Below are 26321 nucleotides of genomic sequence, written 5' to 3'. Positions count from 1 at the left end.
GAGGAAGAAGGGATTGCTTTGGGCTTGGATCGTGACAATACATCCTACGAAAACATTCCAGTTCCTAGCAGAGGGAAGCATAATTCTAAGAATGTTGAGGAAAACTGGAGACCATCTTCATGTCTGTGTCAAATGACAATACTTTGCTTTCCAGTTTTCTTCATCTATAAAATCGTCACTTTAAACCCAGATTTCGAAAAGTGGTCCCACCAAAAAAAAAGAAAAAAAAGTAGTCCCACTAGGATTATAGCCCCAGTAAGAGACATTTGCTTATAGAAGGGGGTAAAAACAAAAAAATAGCATTAGGGCATTAGGGTGAGATTTACTCAAAAAAAAAAAAAAAAACAATGTTGTTATGTTGTTATAGTTGGCTTTTCATACACACAGATACACACAGAATCATAGCCACTGCTCAGTGTCAAAATAAACTTGTTTGGCTTCATTGGGTGCAGATAAAGCTATCGTCTCTCCAGACAAAGCAAACAAACCCTTTTACTCACAGCACAATATTTTGTCTTTCCAGGCATCCTATAAGCCATTGTTGAAGCAGGTTGTGGAAGAAATATTTAATCCTGAGAGGCCAGATCCGGTGGATATTGAACACATGTCTTCAGGCCTCACTGATCTCCTTAAAACTGGATTCAGCATGTTTATGAAGGTAAAGTAACCCTGAAGAGGTAATCCTGATTGTAATGCTCTCTTTGCTGGGCATGAAAATGCTGGCACCACGTTCACCTTGGTGAGGATCCTATAAGATAACATCGGTGTTTTGGGTCCTCTGAAATCAGGTGCAGTCTTTATTTAACTTTGGTTCTAAGCAGCCTGACCTTCCAGCCTTATATGGCTTCCTTTGACCTAAGCACCATGGTCTTTTTTTTTTTTTTCAATCAATATATGAGGACATAAGCAAGCCCCCTGGGATGGCACTACTGCAAACTCTTCTCCTCCAGACCCACATTCTGGCTTCATCCACATACTATTCACAGGTCTTAATGATGGTCTGTTGCTCTTCATTCTAGAACTTCTGTAGAATAATGAATAACTCTGCTTAGTCATATGACTAACATCACCCCCAGATCCCTTTGGAAATGACTTTTGTTTTAGCCCGGCGGGCTCCCAGGTGACATGTACTAGACTTTCCCCTGGCTGCTATCAAGGGTAGGTCAAAATGATGGAACAGTCTTTGCCTTGGGGATGAAAGGATGAAAAGTACACAAATGAGATCTATTTTTAACTCACTATAAAGTTTCTAAATTTAAAGGGATCTAAACAAGATTATGGACTGGCCTCCCAGTCTATGCCAGGATTTCAGTTGTAATAACTCTTGGAAATAACAGAATGTTTTGCCTACTTCAAAGCGTCTTTGAAATCATGAATTAATCTACATAGAAGATCTGGTCTTTCAGAGTTCAGTAAATGCATATGCCAGGAAAACTGGTCCCCTGGAAAAGCCAGAGGACAGAAGGCAGACAATCAAACTCGAGACAAAGCAGTAAACTGGCTGGGCGGGGGGGGGGGGGGACGGGGGGGGGACGGGGGGGGGTTCTCCTTCCTGCTATCTCTGGTTAGCAAGTCAAGTGGCTGCTGGATGTTCCCCTTCCTTTTTTTTTTTTTTTTTTTTTTTTTGGTAAATAATGTATTACAGATCGGCTTCTTAAAAGCGTGTGGAGGCTCCTGTGTTGCATGGAAGCCTGAGGTGTCTGGGAGCCCTTCATGGTGGCTACATCGTGTGGAAACTTCCAGGCTAGACATGGTCTCCAAAGCCTTCTCCACTTGAACACCCTCTTCCTTCCTTCCCAGGCTTGGGCTTCGCCCTAGGGTGCGACTATAATAACAAGTGTGGACTTTCAGGCCCTGGCCAGCGAGGCCTGGGGCTAGCCCAACAGGCCACACATGCTTCCCCGCTCAGGCTGCTGCCTTCACCGTCAGCCAGGGGCCCGGTGAAGGCTCAGGCCTGCACTCCCAGGTGCAGAGAGGCACAGTCCAGACAAGGTGAGGCCTCCGACCTGCTCCTGTCCAGCCATGTGCCACAGACACTGCTGTTTCCTAGCAAAAAAGGATCCAGTGACCAAATATGTCCAGGAAACACTGGATGAAGCAACCAATGAAATTGCTTCCTTCTGAGGGGACAGTGCCCTTAACAGGCCGATGGACTTTGCAGGTGTCCGGCCAATGTGGAGCCTCCCCTGTCGGAACCCACCAGCCTGCGTTTTCCGGTACTGTTTCGTGAATCGTGACACATCACATTTTTAAGTTAACCCTTGTACACTCTGCAGAGTGTTTTCTGCAGCTCTTTCCCTGATCAGAAGCTTCACTGTCCTTAGGAGGGTTTTGCCCAGGATGGTGTTTGGAGCCATCCTGGTCTGCTGTGTGTCTCTGCCTTCATATCCCTGGAGTTAGAGCTTGTGAAGAAATGCCCTGGCCCCTTGAGGCAGATCTCCAAAGGAGATTTCCAAGTAATGCATTTCAGGAAAAGGGGGGAATTTGTGTCTTCCCGGCAGCTGTCAGAATCCATCCCTCAGCCCCCAGCTGCCAGGCATCTGCTCTCAATTGCCAGAGGATGTCATCTGCCTGCAGGGGGTGGGAAGTGTCTCGGTGGGCTGGCCACAGAGCCCTCCCCACCCCAGCACCCCAGCGGAGAGTCGTTTCGGTCTCTAGCTACCTGGGCTTCCGTGGCTGGCTCTTCCTACCACACCATAGAACTTGTAAAGGAGCATTACCTCTGGCTCATGTGTTCAGGGCTTGAACAAAATAAATGGATAAATGTAAAGAGGAACAGTCAGTAGGGCTTCGAGGGATAACTGCCAGTTCCCAAGGAGCGATGTCTTTGAGCTGGAGGGAAGCCACCAGGAGAGCGTGTCTTCTATTCTTCTTTAAGGCCCATGGAGAGAAGAGGATGCAAGACACGTATCCGAGATTCTCTGCACCAAACCAAAGCTCTGTGAGAGGGAAGTCGAGGCCACTGAATTTTGCCTTTAGTAAGTGGGAACGTCACTTGCATCCTACTACTGCTTGTTATCATCTCGTTCCCACATTGCGCTAATGGGATTCCCTCTATAAAGACTGTCCAGAGAAGCCTTCCATCCCCACCTGTTCTGGTTATCTCTTGCTGCGTAACAAGCCATCCCAAAACACTGACCTGACGTACTGTCGATCACTGATTTTGTTTATGACTCTGCACTCTGGGCAGAGCTCGACAGGAAAGGATTTGCTTTCAAGATGGGGCACTTACTGACCATCAGCCGGTGGCCCAGCCTGGCCTGTGAGCTAAGGGACACAGTTCCTCTCCATCGGCCTGAGCTTCCTCCCAGCACGGCGGCTGCATTCAGGGGCGAGTGTCCTAGGAGGAGCCAGATGGAAGCCTCAGAGGTCATGCAGCATGCCCTCCACGGTGCTCTGTTGAAGCAGTCACATACCCACTCGGGTTTGAAGAGAGACGACTTACTCTCTTCCTCTTGGAAAGGAAGCAAGTGCCGCAGGAGCAGAAATGTTTGTCGTGGCCACTCTTGGAAAACACAGTCTGTGTTCGCTCGGCCTGAACCACGTACCTGGCTGTGCAGCCTGACAGGGCGGTGTGTGGCTAATTCTAAGAGTTTTCCCCCCAGTCTAGGGGACAGAAAATTCACTCATGCTCCTGACCTGGTTTCAAAACAAATCCTCCCAGAAAGCCTTCAGTAATGAGAGACCTGCCTGTCTGCCATAATTTTTTTTTTTTAAGCAATATAATCTCAAAACCAACCAAACAAACAAAAACAAAACAAAGCCTTTCTGCGTGATGAGACACTGCAGGACTTTGCTCTGGCAGGATCAGTGTGCCAGGCCCTGGAAGGTGGAGCAGACAGGCTGGGGAGAAGAGTGAGTGAGGCCACAAGACGGTTCCAGGACAGTGTTTCCATCAGCTACATGCACTCCTCACGTGGAGGATAGACTTGTGTTTAGCCACAAGCAACTGTGGGCTTCCAAGGGCAGTGCCCTTCTCGGGGGTTGGGGGTGGCTCTTGAACTGGAGAGAAACAGCTTTGGAAGAACCTGACATTCTTCAAAGAACCAAGCATTTCTCCAAGAGGCTTCTTTCTGCACGGAGCACCTTGATCTCCTTACAGGAAAGCGTGATAGTGATCTCATAAATAAATCGAAACATACCTTACCCCTTCTCGCTTCAACGTTAATTTAATTTAGAACTAGCATGTCTAATGGGCAGCACTTTTAAAATGCATCTCTGGAATGTGTGGTTTGGGTTTCGGTCTCCTGAAAATAATATATTTTATATCTACTCCATGTGTTTGGCCCCCTGCTTGTTTTGACTAAAGGACATGATTTGTCAAGATGTTTTCTCTGCTGGAATTGGCATGAGGAGGGTGGGTTTTCTCTAATGAAATTGCGTGAGGCCCTTTCACCTCCTTTTATATGTATTTTTTAAGAAGGTTTTGGTTTGTTCCTGTCCATTTCCTATGTGGCCACGTTTAATTGGGGAAAAATAAAAGATTTGTGCAAAAGACTTGAAGAAGACCAGGCTCTTGCCTCTGGGCCCTTCTCTGAATTGATACGAGAGCTCCCTCACCTTGGGTGCATGAGGGGAGATGAAGCTGCTGCTCGGCAGGCCCTGAGAAGCTGGTAGTGAGAGGGGAGCAGAATCGAAACTCTTTCAGTTTGCAGTAAAGGTGCCAACCAAGTGCACGATGTTATGATTTATTGTGGACCATTTATGGTGAAGACCAAGGAGGGTCTCGGGGACCTCGGGACAGCAGTATGGCGAGCAGCAAGGATTGGGACTGAGAGCTGGGAAGCCATCAGGAAACCCAGCAGTTCTTTGGGATTTGCTCTGGCCTGCACAAGATGCACACAACAGCGGCCAGCGTAGAGCAGGTGCTCTGTAAGCGGCAGTTGAATGAGTGGCTGGGTAGCGATGCCACAGCCTTCGGTTCTTTGCCCGAACCTCATCTATCTTAGGTCAAGTCTTGACTCCCATGGAAGGGTCTCGAATTGGCCCAACCTAGGTCAGCGGCCCTGCCCCAAGCCAGTCAACTGTGGCTGAGGGGCGGGATCACATGCCCCCACACCACCATTGGGAGCCCACCCCACAACCGTGAGTGTAAAGGAGGCCATTCACGTGCAGGTTGGACAGACAGACACAGGCGTGCCTACAGCCAGGGGTGAAGGATGCCGTGGCGATGAAGGCAAAAACAACGAGCCTCAGGTGATATTTGCTGTCAGGTCCTTGGACTGTAGTAAGAGCCAGACGTGCCTGCGGATCATCTAATCCAGCTCTTCATCGTTTACGTAAGAAAACAAGCTAGAGAGGTGACCGGTTGGCCCCGGTCCCTTATACTTAATGGCATTTCTGACGAGAAGAAAGCATGTCAGCATTTGGTGTCTCTTGAGTAAATCAGCACACGTCCTGGGATTCCTGTTTGCGACACTCTTGGAAAACACAATCTGCGCTCGGCCTGACTATGCCCTTGGCCGTCCAGGCCGACGGGGCAGGGCAGCGAGGCCACAGCCACTGTTTCTATTTTCTTCTCCCTAACTGTGCTCATCCCGTGAGGTAAGGCTTGATGCGTGTCTAACCCCAGCTGAATACGACCCATAAGGTCTAGTGAGGTAGATTGTCACGGTAGGATTCATTAAGCAAAGAAACTTGGGTCGGGCAGCCTACGGACCTTGTCTGCCTGCGAGCGGCCACGGAGAGTCTCTTCTGTGCGCTCGCCACGGTGGTGGGCAGGGAAGACCCAGAGACCAACGAGGTGCCCCACCTGCCACGGCTGAGCTCACCTTGTATGGCACGCAGCTAGCTACGGAGACGGACAGGAACACGGAGGACCGTGGGCAGGAGCAAGAAGCCGTGTGCCAGGCCAGACGGAAGGGCACAGAGGAGGGGGAGCCAGGCCACGAGCCGGAGAGAGCTCCCAGGAGAGTGCAGTGCCAGCAGGGCAGCAGGACTTAGCAACCGGGGACCCAGGCCTGGTCCCCCGAAGGAGTTGCAGGTAGTTCCCAAAGGCTGGGGCTGAGGATGCACGTAGGGAATGGAAGCATAGGAGGACAAAGAGAGAAGCAAAAGCCAGATGAGGCCAGGCTGGACGTGGAAACCTTGACCCAAACGCCGAGGTGCCCTTGAGTGGTTGTTAGGAATGTATAACCGGTTTGTATGTTAGGGAGGTGGCCCTGAGAGTGGCGCGTGGTGGGGGGCGGCATGGCCAGGGCGGCACCAGGCCGGTGCGGTGAGGAGATCCAGAGCTCAAGCAGGGCCCAGACGCAGTGCTGGCAGGTCCCACAGGACCGGCGGTTGCTTGGATGTGGACACCAACGAGAGGACACCGTCTGGGGTCATTCGCCTGGCGTGGGGTGACCGGGTGACCGGCGTCAACATTCTCTCGGACTGAGAAGCAGGAGTGGAGAGCGAGATCACTGACTGGAGAGCTTAGCTCTGCAGCTCGGCTTGGCCTGGGGGCCAGCGGCGCCATCTGGGGCCGTGGTGCAAGGGAGCCGAGGGCCGCGGGCAGCGGCTGGGCCACCGTCCGGGGCTCAGGAGGAGAGCAGGGCCCAGAGCCCGAGCCGTCGGGGACCCTGTGTGGGGCAGGTCAAGCAAGCCGAGCCCTCCCAGGAGAGTCCAGGGACACGGGAGAGATGCTGAGGAGACTCCGACGCCGGAGGGGGCAGTTTCCAGAAAGAGGAAGCCCTGCACGGCAGCAGATGGGGCAGGGAGGTGGAGCGGAACACAGCGGCGCGGGCGACTCCGTGAGGGGTCCCCCGGGGGCCTGCTAACTGCCCGCAGCTGCTAGAGAAAGAGGAGCCCGGCCGGAGGAGATGACAGCGGCTTGCGGTGGACGGGCCTGGATGTCGGGCTGGGCCCTCCAGGGAACCGACTGGGGGACTTGGGACCAGAGGCCCCTCGGCGCGCCCCGTCCCCATCTGCGACCCGAGCTGAGAGCGTCGCCTACTTGCAGAGTCGCCCTGATGCTCCCTCCTCGGGTCATGCCCGCCCCAGCCCCTGCTGTCCTGTCCCTCGCGCACTCCCTTACCTGTGTGCTCGGGGACTTTGTCATTCTCCGTGACCGAGAGAGAAGCGCCACCCCAGCAGGGAGTGTCATCTGTCCGCTTCGGCGTCCCCGACACCACTGAGGCCCAGAGCCGGCTGCCCTCAGCCGCTCTCACTTACGGATCGTGGACGGATGAAAGACTGAGTAAGAAGCGCCACGCCTGACACGCGCTGTTTGGTGGCAGTGGCCGTGCTCCGAGTTTCTTTTGGGAGAAAAGCCGTCGCCAAGCCACCTTCAGAGTCGGTACAGCTGTTCCCAGGGCCGAGCGCGCGTTGAGGCCTGAGCTCCTGTTGCGCTGTCTCCGTTCTCCAGGGCTGGAGGATGGGGGCCCGGCCCTGCCTGTGCTGGGGACACAGCGCAGGAGTCACACGTGCAGCGGGATTCCCGGGACTCCTGGACGGGGCCAGAGGACACCGTGTCCGTCCGAACCAGTCAGGCCATCAGGGAGCCTCGGGGCGCCCACGGCTGCACAGAAGGTTCCCACAGCCTGTGCTTCAGAGGCTGGGTGGGCGGCAGGGGGAGAGAAGCCGCCCTCTCTGCCCGGACCTGCGCCTGACATCCCAGCCAGCGAAGGCCCGGAAGGTGGAAGCGCAGGGAGTCTGACTCGCTTCATTCATCTGGGCACTTGCGATGGCACGAACAGCGCTCACCTCCTTCATCCCCAAGGTGCCTCACACTGTGAACTCGCAGACCCCCAGATTCCAGCCGGAGGGTGGGGGTGACTACAGGGAACGTGTTACTCTGCTGGAAGAGACTTTAAGAGACTCCACCTCCCAAGGGCCTGCCCACTTGACATGTTCTAGAAGGAAAGTCCGGTATCAAAACATAAATCTGAACAGAAACCAAAAGAGCAAATGGCAATGCGCATGAGGGGGACCCTTTTATTTGTGCCAACCCCAACATGCCCCCAGCTCCTTGGCCCCAGGGGCCTGCTCCTTGTTGTTACTGCTCTTTGCCTCCTCTTCATCTCTCAGGACATCCTCCCAGGATCCTCGCAGTGCGCTTCAGAGCCCAGGCTCTTCCAGGAAGCACGAGTCTTTGGGAACAGACTGTAGCACTTGAAGTTCTGAAGCCAGCTGTTTTGGTTCCAGGATCGAGGGAGAAAGTGATCTGCAGGGCTGGGAGGAACCTCAGGTTAGCGACTCAGCCAGGATAAATCACACTGGAAGCAAAGAAAGACTTTCTCAAAGATCCCTAAGAAAAGGAAGCGCATCTCCAGTTGGCCCGTGGGTCTTACTCATTCGTCCATCCATTTATTTTTATTCACGCAACATTTGGACGAAGTTTACCGTAAGCAAGGTCTGTGCTCAATGCCCGAAATACCAGAATCCCAAGATAAATATGATCTGTGCTTCCCTTTCAGTAGCCCAGAGTCTAGAAGAGGAGACAGGCAGGTGTATCCGGGCAGCAGTGCAGTTTGACAAGGGCCACGGCGGAGGTGTGGTCGGCTGCGGGTCCTGAGATGGTGAGAGACACCTCTTCAGAGGAGAAGGGGGGCTTTAACTGTTGAATAACTGCAGGACCAGGGCATGGACAGAGGCCAGAGCACACTGGTGTGGTCCCAACCAGGGCCTGTGGGCCACGGATCTTTCCCACTAACATGGAGCTTCTCCAGGGTTCAGAGAGAGGGGAAAAGAGCAAAGTACAACGTCGAGTATCGGAAGTCAGGGTGGTAGTTACCCTTGGTGAGGTCGTGACCAGGGTGGGGCGTGAGAGGGGCTCCAGGGTGCCAGCTTCCTGTTTCTTGATGGCTTCGTTTACTTTGTGAAAGTAAACCAAACAGAACACTGTGATAAATGCATTTTCAGTGCAAATGTTCAATAACATTCAAACACCCCACGTACCCTGCAGTCGGGCATGGCTCAGATTCTCACGAATGGCTCCAGCTAACAGCAGGCGTAGAAGGTGGAGATAGAGACATGAAGCGAAGCCACACTGAGATAGCCCTGGATGCCGAGTTAAGGAGTTCGAGCTTCATCCCCAAAGACTCACGGAGGGAGCAAGCACGCAAAGGAGCTGAGGAGTATTTCAGAGCGTGGCCTCCGGAGCTTGGCCCCTTGTGCCACAACTGAGTTACGGTGTGAAAACTTGAAACTCACCACCTGCAAAATGCAGCCATGGTTGTGTTTGCCCCCAGAAGCTATTCTGAGGATTGAATAAGATAATGCGCAGGAATATTTAGGAGAGTGCTCACCGCAGGTGACAAGAAACGTTTGCATTTTAGAAAGCCTCCTCAGGCAGGAACGAGGACAACGGATGGGGGACGGCCAGACCAGCACAGGGAGATGACCCAGGAGGCTGTGCCAGCCATCCAGGGAAGACAGAATGAGAGCCTGGCCGGAATAGGGACAGTGGGAGATCTCAAGGAGAGGTCCACAAATTTGGGGGAAGGGGGTTTACAATGAACAGGCTTGACCTGGGAAATGAAAGGGAGCAAAGTCCAAGGTGACTGTCAGGCGTCTGGCTCAGGGCTCTGTGAGGATGGTGATGCCGTTAGAAAGTCAACATGAGGGGCGCCTGGGTGGCTCAGGGGTTGAGCATCTGCCTGTGGCTCAGGTCGTGATCCCGGGGTCCCGGGATCGAGTCCCACACTGGGCTCCCTGCATGGAGCCTGCGTCTCCCTCTGCCTGTGTCTCTGCCTCTTTCTGTGTCTCTCATGAATAAATAAATAAATGAAATCTAGAAAGAAAAAGAAAGAAAGAAAGAAAGAAAGAAAGAAAGAAAGAAAGAAAGAAAGAAAGAAAGGAAGGAAGGAAGAAAGAAAGTCAACATGAGGAATAGACGTGGCAAGATCATGCATCCAATTTGGAACCTGTTGAGTGTAGGGGTTCTGGGGACAGCCAGGTGGGCATGTCCATAGGAACTCAGTAGAGGTGTTGGAGCTAAAGACATAGATTTGAGAAGGATAGAAAAGATTGTTGAAGGCGAGTGAGTAGGTGAGATCCTTCGGGGATGATGTATTGAGTGAGAAGGGCCAGGGACCAAAGATAGAGCCCCTAAGGAGCATGGAGTTTTAAGGAACAGACCAAGGAAAGGAACCTGTGAAGAAATGTGAGAAGAAACGATGAGAAAGGTAGAGGGAACAACCCGCGGAGAGTCCTGCTGGAGTAGCCAGGCAGGTGTCGCCAACTGTGACAGATGCCACGGAAATAACCCGTTAAATGAAGACAAAGCAGTGTTCACTGACCCTACACAGGATGGCCGTGGTGACTTCGGCGACAGCTAGTCCGGGGGCACAGTGGGACGCAAGCAGGATTGTCCCGGGTGTGTGTCCCGTGACTTGGAAGAAAGCAGCCAACAGATGCAGTCCCGGGGAAGGGGAGCTAGAGGGCAAGGAGCTGGAGGGGAATGAGGAGTCAGTCTTTTCCTAAAGATCACAGTTTCCAGGATTCACCACCGCCCGTTTTGGAGAAGGTTAGATCTCGGTCTCGATCACCCCCACACACACACACACACACACACACACCCCATCTCTCTTTCCTTCTCTTCCTCTCTCCCTTCCTCCTTCCTTTTTTTCCGTTCTGAGTCCCTTCTCCAGAAGCCAAAGAGTAACTTCTATAACGGGAAACACTGAATCTATTACCTTTCTAAGTATTTTAAAAATAAGATGTTGAAAATTGGGTATGTTGAGGCAAGGAAGCCAGAAGAACCCAGCTGAGAAGGGAGTTGGAGCAGGGCCAGGAGAAAGGGCTTGCCCTGGGCCCGCTGCCCCCCCCCCTCCTGGGGTCCGTCTGTGCGGGAAGATGGTTTGGGAGTGAGTGTGACTGAGCAGATACAGTCCCTGCCTTTGGGGACCCTGCCTCGGCGGCGTCACAGCCTGTAGGGCCCACCGCTGGCTGAGGCGGCCGTAGGGGAGCTGTCCCTGCGCTCCCTGCGGTGATGCCCTGCGAGCTGTGTCCTGGCTGCGCCCCAGCCCGGTCCACCCGGCGGGCTTCCACCTGCCCCGGGAACTTGGGTTCTCGCCCACGCTGCCAGACCCGCGCCGGCTTCAGGTAGGGCTCGGAGCACACGGTCTTCAGAACCTCCCTCTGTGGCCTTCAGGTTAGTCCCTGAGTGTTGGTCGTTTCGCCACTTCCTAAGAGGTTCTGTGAGTCATTCTCCCGTTAGCATATAGGACATCACAGGGTGGGCCATCCCACGCGGTGAGGCGCTCAGCTAAGGTTGGCTCGCGAGAGGGCGAGGGCGCGACATCTGCCCTGGACATGAGCTCCCCGGGCAGGTGCTCGGCTCGTGCGTGTCTTTACCCCTCCGCCGCCAGCTGCCTCGGGCTCTGGCCGTCCATCCGTCCCACAGACATTCACTGAGCACCTCCTGGGTGCCAGAAACTGCACGAGGTCAGCCGAGAGTTCGGGGGTGAACCAGATCCCGGGTTCTGGAAGCAGAGACGGCCAACGGGGCAACGAACGGACGAGCAAATCCGATAACCACAGGCTGTGGCAAGCTCCCGGAAGGACGAGCTCCGTAACGGATAAGGGGCCTGCTTGTGCTCCGACCCGAAGGCGGCCAGGGAGGGAATAATCAGTTGCCCCTCGACCTCAGCATTTCTTTCCATAAAACCATCCAAGGGGTATCACGAGGTGACGGGGTACGGGTTGTTCACGTCGGCTGCAGTAGGGGGTGGCAGCCCTGGGGGCCCCGGAGGGATGGGGACAGGGCGCCCGGCCGCACGGTGCTCTCTGCCCCGACCCAGCCGCTGGAGCCCACCCCGCTTTGTTCTGCAGGTGAGCCGGCCTCATCCCAGCGACCACCCTCTGCTGATCCTCTTCGTGGTGGGCGGAGTCACTGTCTCCGAAGCCAAGATGCTCAAAGACCTCGTGCCGTCCCTGAAGCCGGGAACCCAGGTACCGGGACCGCTGGGGGCGCAGAAGCGGGAGGGTGGCCGCCGAGGGCCCTTCCTGCAGCTTCCCAGCGCCTCTCCCCATCTCCACCTACCTTCCTGCTCCCACCCCCTCCGTCTGCCCCAGGGCCAGTGTCCTCCTGATGGGGAGGCCCGGGGGAGAGCTGTCCCTTACGGTCCTCGCCCGCCTCTGGGCTTCCAGCTGCTGCCATCCTGAAGGGCACGTATTCTCTAGTGGCCGGTCAGCTCTTGATCACTCAAGAGTTGCTACTGCTTTCCAGGCTCCAGATACCTGAGGGCGACTCCCAGGGACCACGTCCCCACCGTGGCACCTGGAGGGCTGGAGGAATTGGGGGAGGCACGTCATCAAGGCAGTGACACACGTAGGTAGCCTCTCTCTCTGTCGCCTCCTGCCGGGTCCCGCTCATCCCCCTCGTAAGTGGCCCGGGGTCAGGAACACAGACCCCTCGCTGGTACAGCTCTGCCGTTGAGCAGCCGGCGGATGTGGGCGAGCACAGGCTTCGGTTTTCCCACGGAGGAGCCGGGCTAGGGTGGCTGCGAGCCTTAGACGAGGGAAGGGGAGAGAAGGCACTGCCAGCTCGGTGGCGGCCGCACGGCTCTCGCTCTCCATAAAGGGGGGCCACCCTTCGCGTCAGCTGCTTCTGGGTGTGACCGATCGCGCTCTGCAGGAGGAGATTCGGCTGCTGGCACGATGCTTGGGGAGCTCGGAGAGGCACCCCGGGAGCAGAGCCCCTGCCCTGCCTCCGGAAGTTCCATCTGTCTGGGGAAGCGGAGCCTGTCACGCGGTAAGAGGTCAAGTCCTCGCTTGTGCAGGCTCCCCAAAGCAGACCATGGGACAGGGACATGAGAGCGGGTGGCTTACATGGGGGATGACCCCAGGAGGCGGAAGTGAGGGAGTCTAAAAAGACAAGACACTGGAGAAAGGAAAGCCGGGGAAGCCGAGGCTCCGTGCCCTGGGGGCCCCGAGGAACCCGGACGACACGCCCCAGAACCGTCCTGCTGGAAGACAGGGGTGTCCGGAGCATCTTCCCATCGAGCCTCGCCTCCTGCTCCCCACCTGAGACTTGCCTTTGGGGGCCGGTCTCCAGCTCTGTGCCGCCTCTGCAGGCAGCTGCATGGCCCTCCAGGGTTTAGAGAAAGTGGAAGACAAGCAGGGGCCGTGCTCTGGGTCGCACGCAGGGGACTGTCCATCAGAGCCGCACAGCATCCGGAGGGGGTTCCGGGCTGGGGGGCCGGGGCTTAGGCTCCCACCTGCACCCACAACGGTGCCTGTCCCCCTGGCCAGCCCAGGGAGCCTCCGTGAAGGCCCTGCCCACCTCTGCACTTGGCGCCCTCCCCCCCCCCGGCCTGCCCCATCTCCTCAAGTGGACATGGATTCCGTAACCAAAGCCGGGGCGCTCCGGGCCTGAGCACATGGCGGGAGCTCTGCAGGCCTGGCCTGCTGGCTTGACGGGGTGCAGAGCTCGCCCGGCGGGTGGAGGGGCCACACCGCCGTGAGGCACAGAAGGCCTGGGCCCGGGGCCTCCAGACACCCGGCCTCAGAAGGGACCTGAGGACCTAGGCAGCTGCCGTACGTTCTTGAACGGGGGGTGACAGTCGCTCGCTGTGACCATTCCTGCCCTCACTACCACCTGTCAAGGTCACAGCTGGCAGAATTTCGGACAAATTGGCAAATCCTGCCCCATGTAACATCCTTTCGGCAGCACCAAGGATCTGTCTAGCGAGCCTTTCTGAGCAAGACTTTTTAGCTTTGTTTTTTTTTTTTTAATCAGAAAGCACACTTCTCGCTGCCCCTAACAGGATGAACCAAATCCTTAGCTCTCCAGAACGGCGCCGCATCCTAACAGCCCCACGGACACCCTAATCCTCACTCTAAAAGTATAAAAGGTGGACGTTCAAAGCGGCGTGACCTGAGGTTGACAACCCGGCCCCGGAACCTGCAGCGGCTTTGCCACCACCTGACCCCGTGCTCAGGCTTCTGCAGAGGGAGCCCCTCCAAGAGTTTGGGGCTCAAGGTGCCGCTGGGATTGTCGTGCGTCCGTTGTGCAGAAAGTTCCGCCAAAGAGCTAGCGGGGCCCCAGGAAGACGCCGCCCTCCTCCCGAGGCAGCAGCGGAGAAGAGCGGAGGGGTTCTCTATCGTAGAGCCCTTCGTCCCCAAGCTGCTGAGAGGGGGTGGGTACCCGGGTGTTGGCTGGAGGGACACCTGCGGAGGCCGCTCCCCCTTACTCTGACCTCAGCAGACTCGCAGCTTCCCTGGGCCACCTCTGCGCAAATCTGGGACCGGGGCCGCTGCCAGCTTTTGCAGGTGCAGCGGAGATCAGGCCCTGCTGCCCCGGCTGGCCGCGGTGGCCCGCATACTGGGGCCGTGACCCGCTCCGACGCTCAGGTCAGTTGGGGAACACGGGACAACTAACCAAAAGGCACCGGTTCTCCTGGATCGGCGTTGCCAGCAGACCTTCAACCAAGAAGCCAACGCCGACGTGACTGCCGACGGGAACAGCGGTAGTGGACAGATCCGACTCCGTATCCTGTGCGGACCAGCCAGCCTGCACTCCAACGTCTCCAGGGGCGAGGACTTGCCCCCGCCCCAGCCCCCCGCAGCCCACCTGAGCCTCGGAGGGCCTCACTGCTACGACTCGCTCCCCTGGATGAGTCCGCATCTGCCCCCTCGGAGCCCCGCTCCTCAGTGCTGCTTCCCCGCAGGACTGACAGGCGAACCAGCCCCGTCCCCCTTCCACGGGTTCGTCCCCGGGTCTGCTCTTCTGCACACGGAGGCCTCTCAGTCCCCCGACGTGCCTCTGAGCGTGCCCTGGGGGGCCCTCCTCAGCCCCCACCCACCTCGGGCCCACCGCAGCCCACGCAGCCCAGCACACCGTCCGAGGGATGGACTCTGGGCTCGGTTTTCACTGCTCCAGAAGCGTCAGCATCGACTGAGTCTCCAGCCTTTTCTCTCCCAGTTCGTCGGTCCTGCCAGCACGCCTCACCCATCCTGGGGGCTCTTGCTCGCTGGTCCTACTGCGTGCCCTCCCCTCGGCCGGAGAGGAACGTGCCGTTCTGGCTCTGGAAGGACCGCAGGGCCCAGCAGGTCCAGGATGGGAGAGGGACCTCGGGCCCGGGAGCTGCCCGGGCCTCGCAGGAGTCCACCGCCTGCCGGGGGGCCTCTTCCTACTACTGTTCTGCTTGCTTGCTCCCCTCCAGCCTCAGGACTTTGAGCTTTTTTTTTTTTACTATTTTGTTCCCAAGCACTTGAAGTAGGGTCAGGCTTGCTGGGTGTCATGATTGGGGGTTGAATGCTGAGTACTGAACACTAGCAACTTTCCTGGTATTACTGTTGCAGAAGGTCAAAGGGGCTCTTCCGGGGAATTCGCAAACCTGTTGATCGGCTCCTGAGAGCCTGGACAACTAAAACCAGCCTGACTCTTGTATCCATTCCTATTAATCCCCGTCTTCTCCAGATGCACATCTTCTATCTCCGTGTGCCTGGGTGCTATGGGGACCCCAGTACGGGAGCCTATGGTCACAGCTACCAAACCGGGTTAGTGGGCTATCCGGTGAACATTCGTTGGATGTCTGCTGGGTGCCCAGCACCGCTCTTGTGCCAGGGGTAGAGCAGCGAGCGAGCCAGCCCCATGCTTGCTCTCATGGGACTTACATTCCCATCGTGAATGTCCGACGTGGAACACGAGAAACTCCAGCCAGAGACAAGTGTCCCAAGAACACAGGCGGCGCTATGGTGGGAAGAAGTGGAGGGGGACGCTCCTTCCCACGGCACAGGCTCCCCGTGGAGGAGAAGGCTTTGAGAAGCTTTCAGGGACCAAGGAAAATCATAGAATCCCTTTGAGGCACAGGAGAAATGATTTCTCTCCCGCAAAGCATGACACATGGGATCCAGAGACCACGTCTGCACCTGCTCGTCTTCCAGGATGGTTGTCACACTCTAAAACGGGTGTGTGTCCTCCGCTCTCCACCCTCGGTTGTTGGTCCACGTGCCGATGGGAAAAAGCTGGCAGCTGGAGAAGGCCCTCCTCGGTCCTGACTACAGAAAAAGGGGATCGAAGAGGCGGCTCCCGCCACCCCACCCCACACACCCCCCACCGTGAGGCAGGAAGCTGTGTAGGCTTCCCCTGGCCTCCGTCTCACTTGCTGCCTGCTGTGGGGCCCGGGGCCCAAGCGGCCCTGCAGGCTTGGCTCCGTGCCTGGATGGTGGCCACGAGGCCCCAAGGGAGGGACCGTCCCAGAAAACACAGGGGAGGACCAGCTTGGGAAACAGAGGAAGGCCGTGTGGGCACATCGGCCCCGCCATCCACTGCTTTCCATAGGTGGGCACGTGCTGCCCACCCACACTTTCTAGCAGTTCTGCATTTCTGGAGCTGCCTGTTTACTCAGCGTGTGATAGAAAAAAAGGTCAACTGAGAAGCATGTTCATACACACAGTTTGGCATAACGTTAGGGGTTCAGGATGCCGAAATCCTGACCCTAACACCCGGCTCCAGGTTCTTCTCAGATTGATTGAAAGGCCCAAGGAGAGGAGTCCACTGACTTCCTGTCCTTTCTTTTTCCAGTCTAGATTTTCTAGATTTATTTTATTCTCTCTCTCTCTCTCTCTTTTTCTTTTTTTTTTTTTTTTTTTTTTTTGAGATTTATTTCTTTATTTGGGAGGTGGAGAAGGGCCGAGGGAGAGGGTGAGAATCTCAGGCAGACTCCACACGGAGCAGGGAGCCTGACCCGGGGCTCGATCACATGACCCTGACCCTGACGACCTGAGCTGAAATCAAGAGTCAGCCGCTTAACCACCCGAGCCTCCCTGGCGCCCCTAGATTCATTTTATTCTAAAGTTTCTTACTCTGAGGAGAACATCAGTGGGGTTTTAAATGGATCTTTTTGCCTGAGTTAGCCTGGAGCCCTATAACCTGCCCTCGAAACTCTGGAGAAAGTACAGATGGGGGTATTGGATGGCAGGCAGTCCACGAGTTCCCCGTACTCTCGTCCACACCGCCCTTCACTCCTGTGAATCAACAATTCTGAGATCATTTGCAGCGTGAGGTTTTGTTCTCACGTCCCCTCCACAAGGAACTTCTTGTTAACCCCCAGAAGGGACACAGGTGAGGAAGTAACCTGTGATGTCTCGCGTCTGGTTCTTTGGGCGACTCAGTCCACCGAGCTCGGAGGGCAGTGTGTTAGCAGGTCAGACAGTTCACAGGGGGTTCCCAGAGGCCTGGTCATTAATCTGCTCTCCCACCGGCTCAAAGACACAAACCTTCCGCGTCTAACACGCACGTATGAGTAGGTGTGTACACGCATGTGGCACCTGTGCAAGGAGGGGTAGGCCGGGCCGCGAATATGCGCTGGAGCGCGGGGCTGGCTCGGAGCCCCCGGGCCATCTCGGGCTTGTTCAGAGGCTCTGGGGGCCCTGGGGGGCCCTGGGGTCCCCGCTCCCAGCCCCCGGCCCAAACATGGAAGTCTTCATCCGTACCCTCGGCCGTCTGGACAGAAACCAGTTCTCTGAAGGAATATTGCCAACAACCAAACATTCGATGGCTGCTTATAAAATCCTAATTGTCTAACAGGCCAGTCTCAGACCCTCTTAAATTCCTTCCCATCTTTGGCCATCTTCTGGTCCCCCACTTGGCTAATTTTTTTAGAATTCTTAGAACTGTTTTTCGTCCACTAATGCAGACATGCCTCAGTTGAATGGGCTGAAAACCTCTAAAAACGCTCAGATGGGTCTGAAGACCAACAGACGCCGAGAATACGCCAAAGCTCGCGGCCCCCCGACGGCAACAGGCTAATGGGGCGATGGCCGCGCAGCCCTGCCTGCGTCCCAGCGGGAAACTCACACAAATAGTTGAGCTGATTAGAGCCCATTTTCCCAGAGCTGTTGGCCCTCTGCTACGAGAGCCTCCCGGTGCGAAAACCTTCCCACTGACCGTTGCTAAACCCACTGCCTCCTTCCTTGTCTGACCTTTCACCCACTTAATCACTAAGTCACTGACTCCGGGGCCCGCTGGGTGTCAGGCACTGTGCGAAGACACAGCAGGAGGACGCGGGGAAGGCAACAGGGGACACGGTGTGATACCAACAGCCGTGGGAACACACTCTGTCTTGAGGAGGGGTGGTCCCGGAAGGCTTCCTGCAGGTGGTGATGCCGGAGCAGACTGTTGAAGGACCGAGAGGGCCTCAGGCAAAGAGCAGGGGAACTCACATTCCGGGCAAGAAGCACCCCCAAAGTCCCAGCTGCGCAGCTGCCTGTAGTTTAGGGCGGCCGAGTGTGCACCTGCTGGCGAAGGGGGTGTGCTGGCGAGGGGGTGGGGCCTGGGGCGCTGAGCAGCCATCGGATTCCCAGGTCCTGGAATGCTCTGGGGGGTGTTGGGTTTATCAAAGGGCAGGGGGGAGGCGGTCAGGGTTTTAGGCCCATGAGTAATACAGGTTTAGGTTTACACTTGGGGAGGAGGGTGACTCGACCTTCCCCGCGGTGGCCCCGGGGCCGCCATGAGCTGGAGAGAGGGAATGTCGCGGAGGGTGAAAGTGGTCAGGATGTGACGCTAACGGGCACAGCAACACAAGTACTGTTCTCAGCCCCACGAGGGCCCGTCAGCTGCGCCGATCCTGTGCGCCCTTCCTAAGGGTCACGTCGGGTGGCATCCTTACTCCCACTTCGCAGACAAGGCCATCGAGGCCCAGGGGGAGGAAGATGAGGCCCAGGTCAGACACCCCTAAGTCTGTGCTCTCACCCAGTACCCCCCGGCAGGAGGCCTTGGTCTCCACCTCCCCCTCCTCAGAGACCCCCTGGCTCCCTTCACATGCTGCCCTGGTTTTCCATCTGTTCCTTTTCGGCCCTCCACAGGGCTCGTCCGAGGCCCCCTCTGCTCCAGCCCACGTGCTAAATACCTGCCTGTTTAGACGGGAGGGGCCTGGTCTTTGGTTCCAGCTCAGGGGAGGTCACAGCTCAGGGGAAGCCCAGCACACCGTCCGAGGGATGGACTCTGGGCTCCAGAAGCGTCGGCATCGACTGAGTCTCCAGCCTTTTCTCTCCCGGTTCCTCGGTCCTGCCAGCACGCCTCACCCATCCTGGGGGCTCTTGCTCGCTGGCCCTACTGCGTGCCCTCCCCTCGGCCGGAGAGGAACGTGCCGTTCTGGCTCTGGAAGGACCACAGGGGCCTGCAGTGCTGGGGGGCACGGGCAGGTCCCGAGGGCAGGAGGGGGGCCCTCTGCGGCCTCACAGGAGTCCACCGCTAAAGAGTACGCAAGAGACTTTGGTTCCCATGCACACATTTAAAAAAAATACCCGAATAAGGGTGTCCTACTTGGTGGTGGAGGAGTCCTAGCTGTACACAAAGCCCACCCAGAACTATATTCAGAATCCTGTATGTGTGCACAGACACGTATTTTTCTAGAGCGTTCTTAGCTTTTGCAACATTCAAAAAGAGACCTGTGACCCAATCACAAAGCCACAATAAAGCAGCAGCTCACAATTGCCGAGCGCCTCCTGTGCTCTGCGCACTGGACTTTACGTAATCCTCGCTGCCAGCCAGGGGCTGCTGCTTACCTTCTGGGACGTGCACAGGAAAGCTCCCAGGGAAGTGACTTCCTCTGGGGCACGTGGCCGGTCTGCAGTGGAGCCGGGCTCTCCGGGGCTCTGATGAGGGTGCCCACCTGGGCGCCACCCGGGCGGCTTGGCGTGGGGAGATCCCGAGGAGTCAGTGGAGACCCTCCCCAGAGTCCGTGTCCGAATGGTGTCTATGCCATGCACGCAGATAAGGGGATGATAACGTGCATTTGCTGCCCTCAAGCTCTCATCACCTGGCTTTCAAGGATGACTGTGGGCCCGGACTTTAGTATTTCTTTTTCTGCCAAAACTACAGCTTGGCTGACGTTGACTGTATACTGTTTAAGAAGATTGTCTCTGGAGAAAAAGTAAAAATAGTTGCGTGCAAGGGCTACCTTTTGTTTTAAGCAGAAAACGTTTTCATAATCCTCGCTTCTTGAACAAAGAGAAGAAAATGATAAAATGTTTTCTTCTCTCCTTCCTCCCTTGACTTCGGCCCCACCTGCCTTTCCTCCATGTGGGAGTGTGGACTCTTGTTTTTGACCGATGGGAGCTGGGAGCTGGCCACGTCATCGGCTTGGGTACACCTGGAAGGTCTGGGGGTGAGGGTGCAGAAGAAGGTGCGTGAGCATGCACATTCCCGGGCCGTATGGCCAGGTGAAGCCGGGTCCCCTCTGCTCAGGAGCTGGGCTGAGGAATTCCAGGTCTAGAACCTCCTCCCCCATTCCCAGCGGCAGCTCCCCAGCTGGCCGTCTCTGCAAACCTCACCAGACCCAGCTCAGCCCCGCTGAACAAGTTGCTCGGGTGCTACAGAGAGAAAACTGCCTGAGAGGCAAGGTCCAGACCAAAGGACGCAGCAGGGCAGAGAGGCCCCAAGGTCCCCGTGGGCTAGGGCAGCAAACCAACCTTAAATAACCAACCAATAAATATCAGCTAATACCATCATTAGCCCACCATTGTTATAGGTCGAATCGTGTCCTCCTCCCAAAAGATGCTGAAGTCTGAACCCCTACAGCCTGCAAATGTGACCTTATTGGACATAGGTCTTGGCAGGTGATCGTGTTAAGATGAGGTCATTAGGGTGAGCTCTCATCTGGTATGACTGTGACCTTATTAAATAAAAGGGGGAGGTGAGGGGGGAATTTGGACAGAAAGACACACATAGATGGAAGACAGCGCGAAGGCACAAGGAAGCTGAGAGGAAAGCATGGAACTGATTCTCCCTCAACCCTTGGGAGGCACCGACCCCACCAACACCCTCGTCTTGGACTTGCGGCATTCAGAACCATGAGACAATCAATTACTGTTATTCGAAATGTCCAGTTCTGGGGACCAGGAAGTTAACAGAGTCATCATCATTTTCACCCACAACGCTGTCCGCCTCTTGGGTGTCCTTCTCATGCTCCCTGAAGGGGCGGAGGCTCCCTGGAGAAGAGAGAAACCTCTCTCTCTTCTCTCCCCCTCGCCCCCGTTGGTCACATCACTGGACCGCAAAGCTACAGTATGATCGGATTCGGTTCAGCCGCCAGGTGGTGGCTGGGCGAGGCCATCCTGGGTGCCAGCGGGTTAAAGGTCCAGGAACCCTGCTGTCCCACGGGCCATCCTTCCCAGCCTGGGCACCCGTCCCCCCACCCAGGACACTAGCCTCCGGTGGCCTTCGAGCTGCCCCCCCGGCTTTCCCCCCACAGTGCCCCACTCCACGCCTTCCCCCATAGAAACACATTGCCTTTTCTTTCCCGACGTCCGATAACCTGGGGTCGGCTTCCCTAACGGTCTGCGGTGTGTTTGTCCCTCCTGCTGGTAGGTCATCGTGCTGTCCACGCGACTCCTGAAGCCGCTTAACATTCCTGAGCTGTTATTTGCCACCGACCGGCTGCATCCAGACCTTGGCTTCTGAGCGATGCTGCTGCTGCGATGACACCTGCCCGCGGTGGAAACACCTGTATTGCCGCCTGCCGCCCTTCACGACCCGCCTCCGAAACCGGCGTCCTCTGCCCATTGTGGGGAGGACGGAATTCTCCCTGAAGGGCCTTGACAACACGTGGCGAAGGACTGCGCTCGGATTGTCAGCGATTCTTTAAAAAAAAAAAAAAAAAAAAAAATTCATCTTCCTAAAGGTATCAAACTTTCGGCCGGCTTCATTCAACCTAATTCTCATTTCTCCTTCGCCCTGTTGACCTTCCTGATTCCAAGGCAAGGTTGTCAGCGCTACGGAAACCCCTGTTGGCGAGCGCTGGCGGATTACGAGCCGTTTGGGCTGCAGTCGCTCAAGAAATGAGACCTGCTTTGGACTTCCGGGTGCGAGGGAAGTGTGGCTGTCCCTAAGATGATGTAACTGGGGCGGGGGGGGGGGACATTGCAGATGGGATCTGGGACCTCGCTGAGAGGCCGGAGGGGCGGGTGGCAGCCGGGGCCTGCCCTGTCCACCCGTCCGGCCACTGTCCCCCGTGCTCGCACGCAGGGCCACCGGCCTACAGGGAACAGTGGTGGGGGAGGTGGGTTGGGCGCTGTCCCTGCCTAGCAATGGGCTTCCTCCCCGCCCAAGGGAAGGCCCCCTAAAGGGGTCTGGGCCAGGGAGTCCAGACGGGGACCCCGACCCCCGGGACCTCCAGGAGTCCGCGTTTCTACTGAAACAGAAAGTTCGCTTTTTCTGTTGGTCTGACTTTTCCTTCCGGTTATGACAGAAAACCCTCGACCCCACGAGTGAAGCTAGTTAAGAACCCCGGCAAAAATTAACTGCTTGGAACCCAGCCATGCATTTGTGTAGGTGTAGGGTTCACGGAAATTTCTAGCGCCTCCGAAAGATGTTTGTAATGAAGAGAGAAAGCGGAAAAACCGCTCTAGAGTGGATTAAACAGGTAGGGACGCGAAATGTCAATCAAAACACTCACACGTGTCTCAGATTTTAATTCCCTCTAAAATAATGTCATTTTATGAAAAAGACTGTGAAGTTGGAAAGCATTCGGAGACACGATCACAGCAGGTCTTATACACACCAGTGTTCTTTTTCTTTCCTTTTTCCTTTTTTTTTTTTTTTTTTCTTTTTTTTGGTCCGAGTATGCTTTCCAGCTAACTCCAGTGGTGCTGATCCTGGAGAGCCCCCACGCCTCTTTCATTCCCCTTTATCTAGAAGCTTGAATCTGAGGAAGGAAGAAAATGGCAATAGCCCGAAAGAAATGGTAATTACAGCAGAGATCGCTCTTTTCTAAAATTAAAAATAATAATAATAATAATAATAATAATAATAACCTGTTATGTGTGTCAGTATGTGTTCATTCATTTCCAGATATTGAGTGACACGTTCCAGGCACTGGGCTGGGTTCCGGCCACGCTGGTGAGGGACCCAGACGCGATGCCCCTGACTCTGGGGCTCTCGCCGACTGAGCAGCTGGGGCTCCTGGTGCCCTGGCCCTGTGAGAAGTTTTACACCATACGTCTGTGTGCAAAGGTCACTCTCGGGGCACCTGGGGGGCTCAGCGGTTGAGCATCTGCCTTTGGCTCAGGGCACGATCCTGGGGTCCCGGGATCGAGTTCCGCATCGGGCTCCCCGCAGGGAGCCTGCTTCTCACTCTGCCTGGGTCTCTGCCTCTCTCATGATTAAATAATAAGATATTTTTAAAAAAGAAAAGAAAAACAAACTCTCTGGAAATTTAAAAACCAAACTGCTAACAAGTAGTGACCTCTGGGAAGGGGTACAGGTGGGAGGGCTCAGAAAAGGGGGAGCCTCGTTCTCTATAGACTTCTGTGTTGTTTGAGTTTTCTTCGCAGCGAACACGTACTGGTGTGTCACTTGTGTGGCTTTAGTGCAGTTCTACAAGTTCTTCTTTTAAAAAAAGAATACTCGCAAGCTTCTAATCCGGACTCACACAAGCAGGACGCCCCTGACTGTTAAGTGTGGTCGTCTAGCAGGTACTGCGTCCCCCCAGGGGGGTCTCTGTGGGGCCAGAGGGTGCGAGGGGGGAAGATGTCACAGGTTCGCCTTAGAACCATCCTCTTGCATCTCTGTGGGGGCCGGTTGGCCGCAGGGAGCTAGACAGGCAATCAGTTAGCGGAAGGCTTTGGACAAACGAGAAGGCTCACGGTGACCGGAGTGTGTTTGGAAGAAGGTAGGGCCCATGGGACAGAGCACGGCTCCTCGAATTAGGAGCAGAAGCATGGGATCCCCAGGTGGCCCAGTGGTTTAACACCTGCCTTTGGCCCAGGGCGTTGACCTCCTGGGGTCCTGGGACCGAGTCCCACGTCAGGCTCCCTGCATGGGGCCTGCTTCTGCCTCTGCCTGTGTCTCTGCCTCTCTCTCTCTCTGTCTCTTATGAATAAATAAAATCTTTTTAAAAAATAAAAGCAGAAGCATAATGGAAACTTGGTATAAATCCTACCGAGGGCCTTCGTCAGATAAGGAAAAAGAAGAGACTGACGAAGGGGCATGCAGGCCCCTGGCCTGAGCCCCCGAGGACCTCTCTGGTGCCGCCTCCTTCCTGTGCTCACTGCCCAGGAGCCCAAGAGGATGAGGGGGAAGGGATGGCACCTTGGCTGTGCCCCGGGCCCCCTGAGGCCAGCGTGGGGCTCCTCACGCCTCCGCGCCTCCACCTGGGAGACACGGACACGACTGCGGGGGACCTAGCCCAGGGGAGGGACGCCGTCCCTCACGCAGCAGCTGGCGCGTGACACCAGGACCGTGGGTCTTGAGTAGCCGGGACGCCAAGCGAGTCCCCTCACGAGGCGACGACGTCCCACCGGGAGCACAACGCCAAGCGAAGGGAAAATTCAGAGGAGAGGCGTGCCCGGGCCCCGCGTGGAGACGAGGGAAGGGAGGAGGAGGGACCTTGGCCAGGCAGCCCAGGGGCCGGCGGCGGTGCCAGGCCCGAGCCGTGGCCCGCGCTCCAGGCGCCCGAGCTCCACCCCGCGGTCCCCTCCTGCCCTCGGCTGGCCCAGCGGTTGGACGGGGACCCGGGCCTGCCTCATGGGGCTGCTGTCGGAATGACCTGGCACCGTGTCCCTCGGGGAAGCTTCCCCACCGGCAGCGCCAGCCACCCAGCAGCGGGTGCGGGTTCGGGCCCGACAGCCGTCTCCACCACAGGCACACGAACCCACGAACACGAACCCACCCGGGAGGGACTGCTTGGCCGAGTGGCTGGAGCCGCTTCCCCGTCTCTGGGGCCTGGCTCGGGCGGCTGCCCCTGAACCCCGGCTGCCAGAGCGAGACCAGCCCGCGCCGACGCCAGCCTTCACGGGCCTGTCCCGCCGTGGGACCACCGACAGGTGTGAGTGCTCTGCCTGTCGCCCTCCTCCTGGAGTCTGCTTCCCGGCAGACACAGCGGGCACAGCGCTCGGGCTGCGTCAGCCCAGGGTCCCCCGAGGGGCTCTGTTTCCACCGGGCCCCCCGCGGCGCAGCCTCCCCCCCAGTAACAGAGCTCCATCGAGCTCCCCTCAAGACCACTACTACTTATTTTACGCTGGTTACCAGAAACGGTCTCAACAACAAACAATCCAGTGTCCTGAGTGCGTCGGCCATCCGTGCTTCGGGGACGTTGGAAACCCCATCTCTCTTTTAAGGCAGCTTTGAAAGACAAAACCAGATGATGGAGGGTATTTGAGAAGGGAGGTGGGGTGGCCACCAAGGAGCTGGGATCTTGCCCCTCTCGGTAATAACCCGGATCCCCTTCCCTCCACACCAAATTAGTAAAAGGAGGACAGTGAGAACTTTCTGGAAGCCTCTCTCTCTGGACTCCAAAGGGCACAGAAAACAGCCGGTTCTCCCCCGTGCACTTGTCCCAGGGCCCAGTGCCGAGGGCGGGGAGCCGCAGGGCCGCCGACCCCTCCCCTGCACAGGCAGGCCCAGGCCTCGCCCAGCGCCCGGCTGCCCAGGATTTGCCCACGGCCCGTCCGGAAAACACATCTGTTCCCCCGCCTTGGGGTGCCCGGCCAGGGTCCCCCGTGCTCCAGGGCCCAGGCGCAGGGTGAACAGGCCACCTCCCGAGGGGAAGCTGCTTGCACCTGCACCCCACATAGCAGCCCAGTGATGCGGCAGCGGCAGGGAACCTGGGAAGCCAGACAGCAGGGCAGCCCCAGATCCGGGGTGCGCCTCCCCCCACCGCCCCCAGCCCTGCCCCCACCTCTATTACTCCGTGGTGGGACTGGAGGCCAGAGGCTGATGGCAACAGCAGATGTGGCTGCACAGCCAGGAAGGAGGGGCCGCAACCCACGCTACCCCGGGGATGGAGGAAACCCCGTGGGGGGTGGGATGCAGGGATGCAGGGGGACTGGGGTGCAGGGGGTGGGCAGGGCCAGGGTGCAGGGTACAGGGAGGGCCGGGGTGCATGGGGGAGGGGTGGAGGCCAGGGGGCAGGGGGCAGGGTGTAGGGGGACTGGGGTACATGGGGGGAGGGGTGGTGCCAGGGTGCAGGGGTGCGGTGCAGGGGGCAGGGTGTAGGGGGGCTGGGGTGCATGGGGGGAGGGCCTGGGTGCAGGGGGGTAGGGTGCAGGGGGCGGAGTGCAGGGGTACCAGGGTGCAGGGGAACAGGGGGCAGGGAGGGCCAGGGTGCGGGGGGCTGGGATGCAGGGTGCAGGGAGGGCCGAGGTGCAGGGGGGGAGGGCTGGGGGTAGGGGATGGGGTGCAGGGGGACCAGGGTGCAGGGAGCCAGGGTACAGGGGGGCGGGGGGCGGGGGTGCCAGGGTGTGGGGACCAGGGCACAGAGCGGGGACCAGGGCACGGGGGCCAGGGTGCAGGGGAGCAGGGCACAGGGGATCAGGGCCCCAAGGCCCAGCATCTGCAAGACACAAAAAGAAAGAGCACCCAGGGGAGTTTGCTTGGAGGAGGGGGGCCGGGAAGCTGGGCGAGCTGCCCAGGGATGAGGCTGTGGCTTCAGACGGGCCTGAGCTTT

The 26321-nt window shown here is 57.1% G+C and overlaps 1 protein-coding gene across 1 annotated transcript in view; it reads left to right on the top strand.

Annotated features, from left to right (window-relative positions):
- The window catches only part of SCFD2 (sec1 family domain containing 2), a 421592-nt gene extending 397865 nt beyond the window's left edge, over window positions 1–23727 (top strand). Inside the window, exons 7-9 of the mRNA XM_041724100.1 lie at window positions 524–658; window positions 11758–11877; window positions 21245–23727. Coding sequence (XP_041580034.1) covers window positions 524–658; window positions 11758–11877; window positions 21245–21337 — 348 coding nt within the window. The 3' untranslated portion in view covers window positions 21338–23727. The remainder of the gene's footprint in view (window positions 1–523; window positions 659–11757; window positions 11878–21244) is intronic.
- Window positions 23728–26321: the final 2594 nt, after the last annotated feature.

Source organism: Vulpes lagopus, chromosome 12, assembly GCF_018345385.1.
Source record: "Vulpes lagopus strain Blue_001 chromosome 12, ASM1834538v1, whole genome shotgun sequence".
Classification (NCBI taxonomy): domain Eukaryota; kingdom Metazoa; phylum Chordata; class Mammalia; order Carnivora; family Canidae; genus Vulpes; species Vulpes lagopus.
Note: the sequence above shows the minus strand (reverse complement) of the source record. Positions and strands in the feature narration are given on the sequence as shown.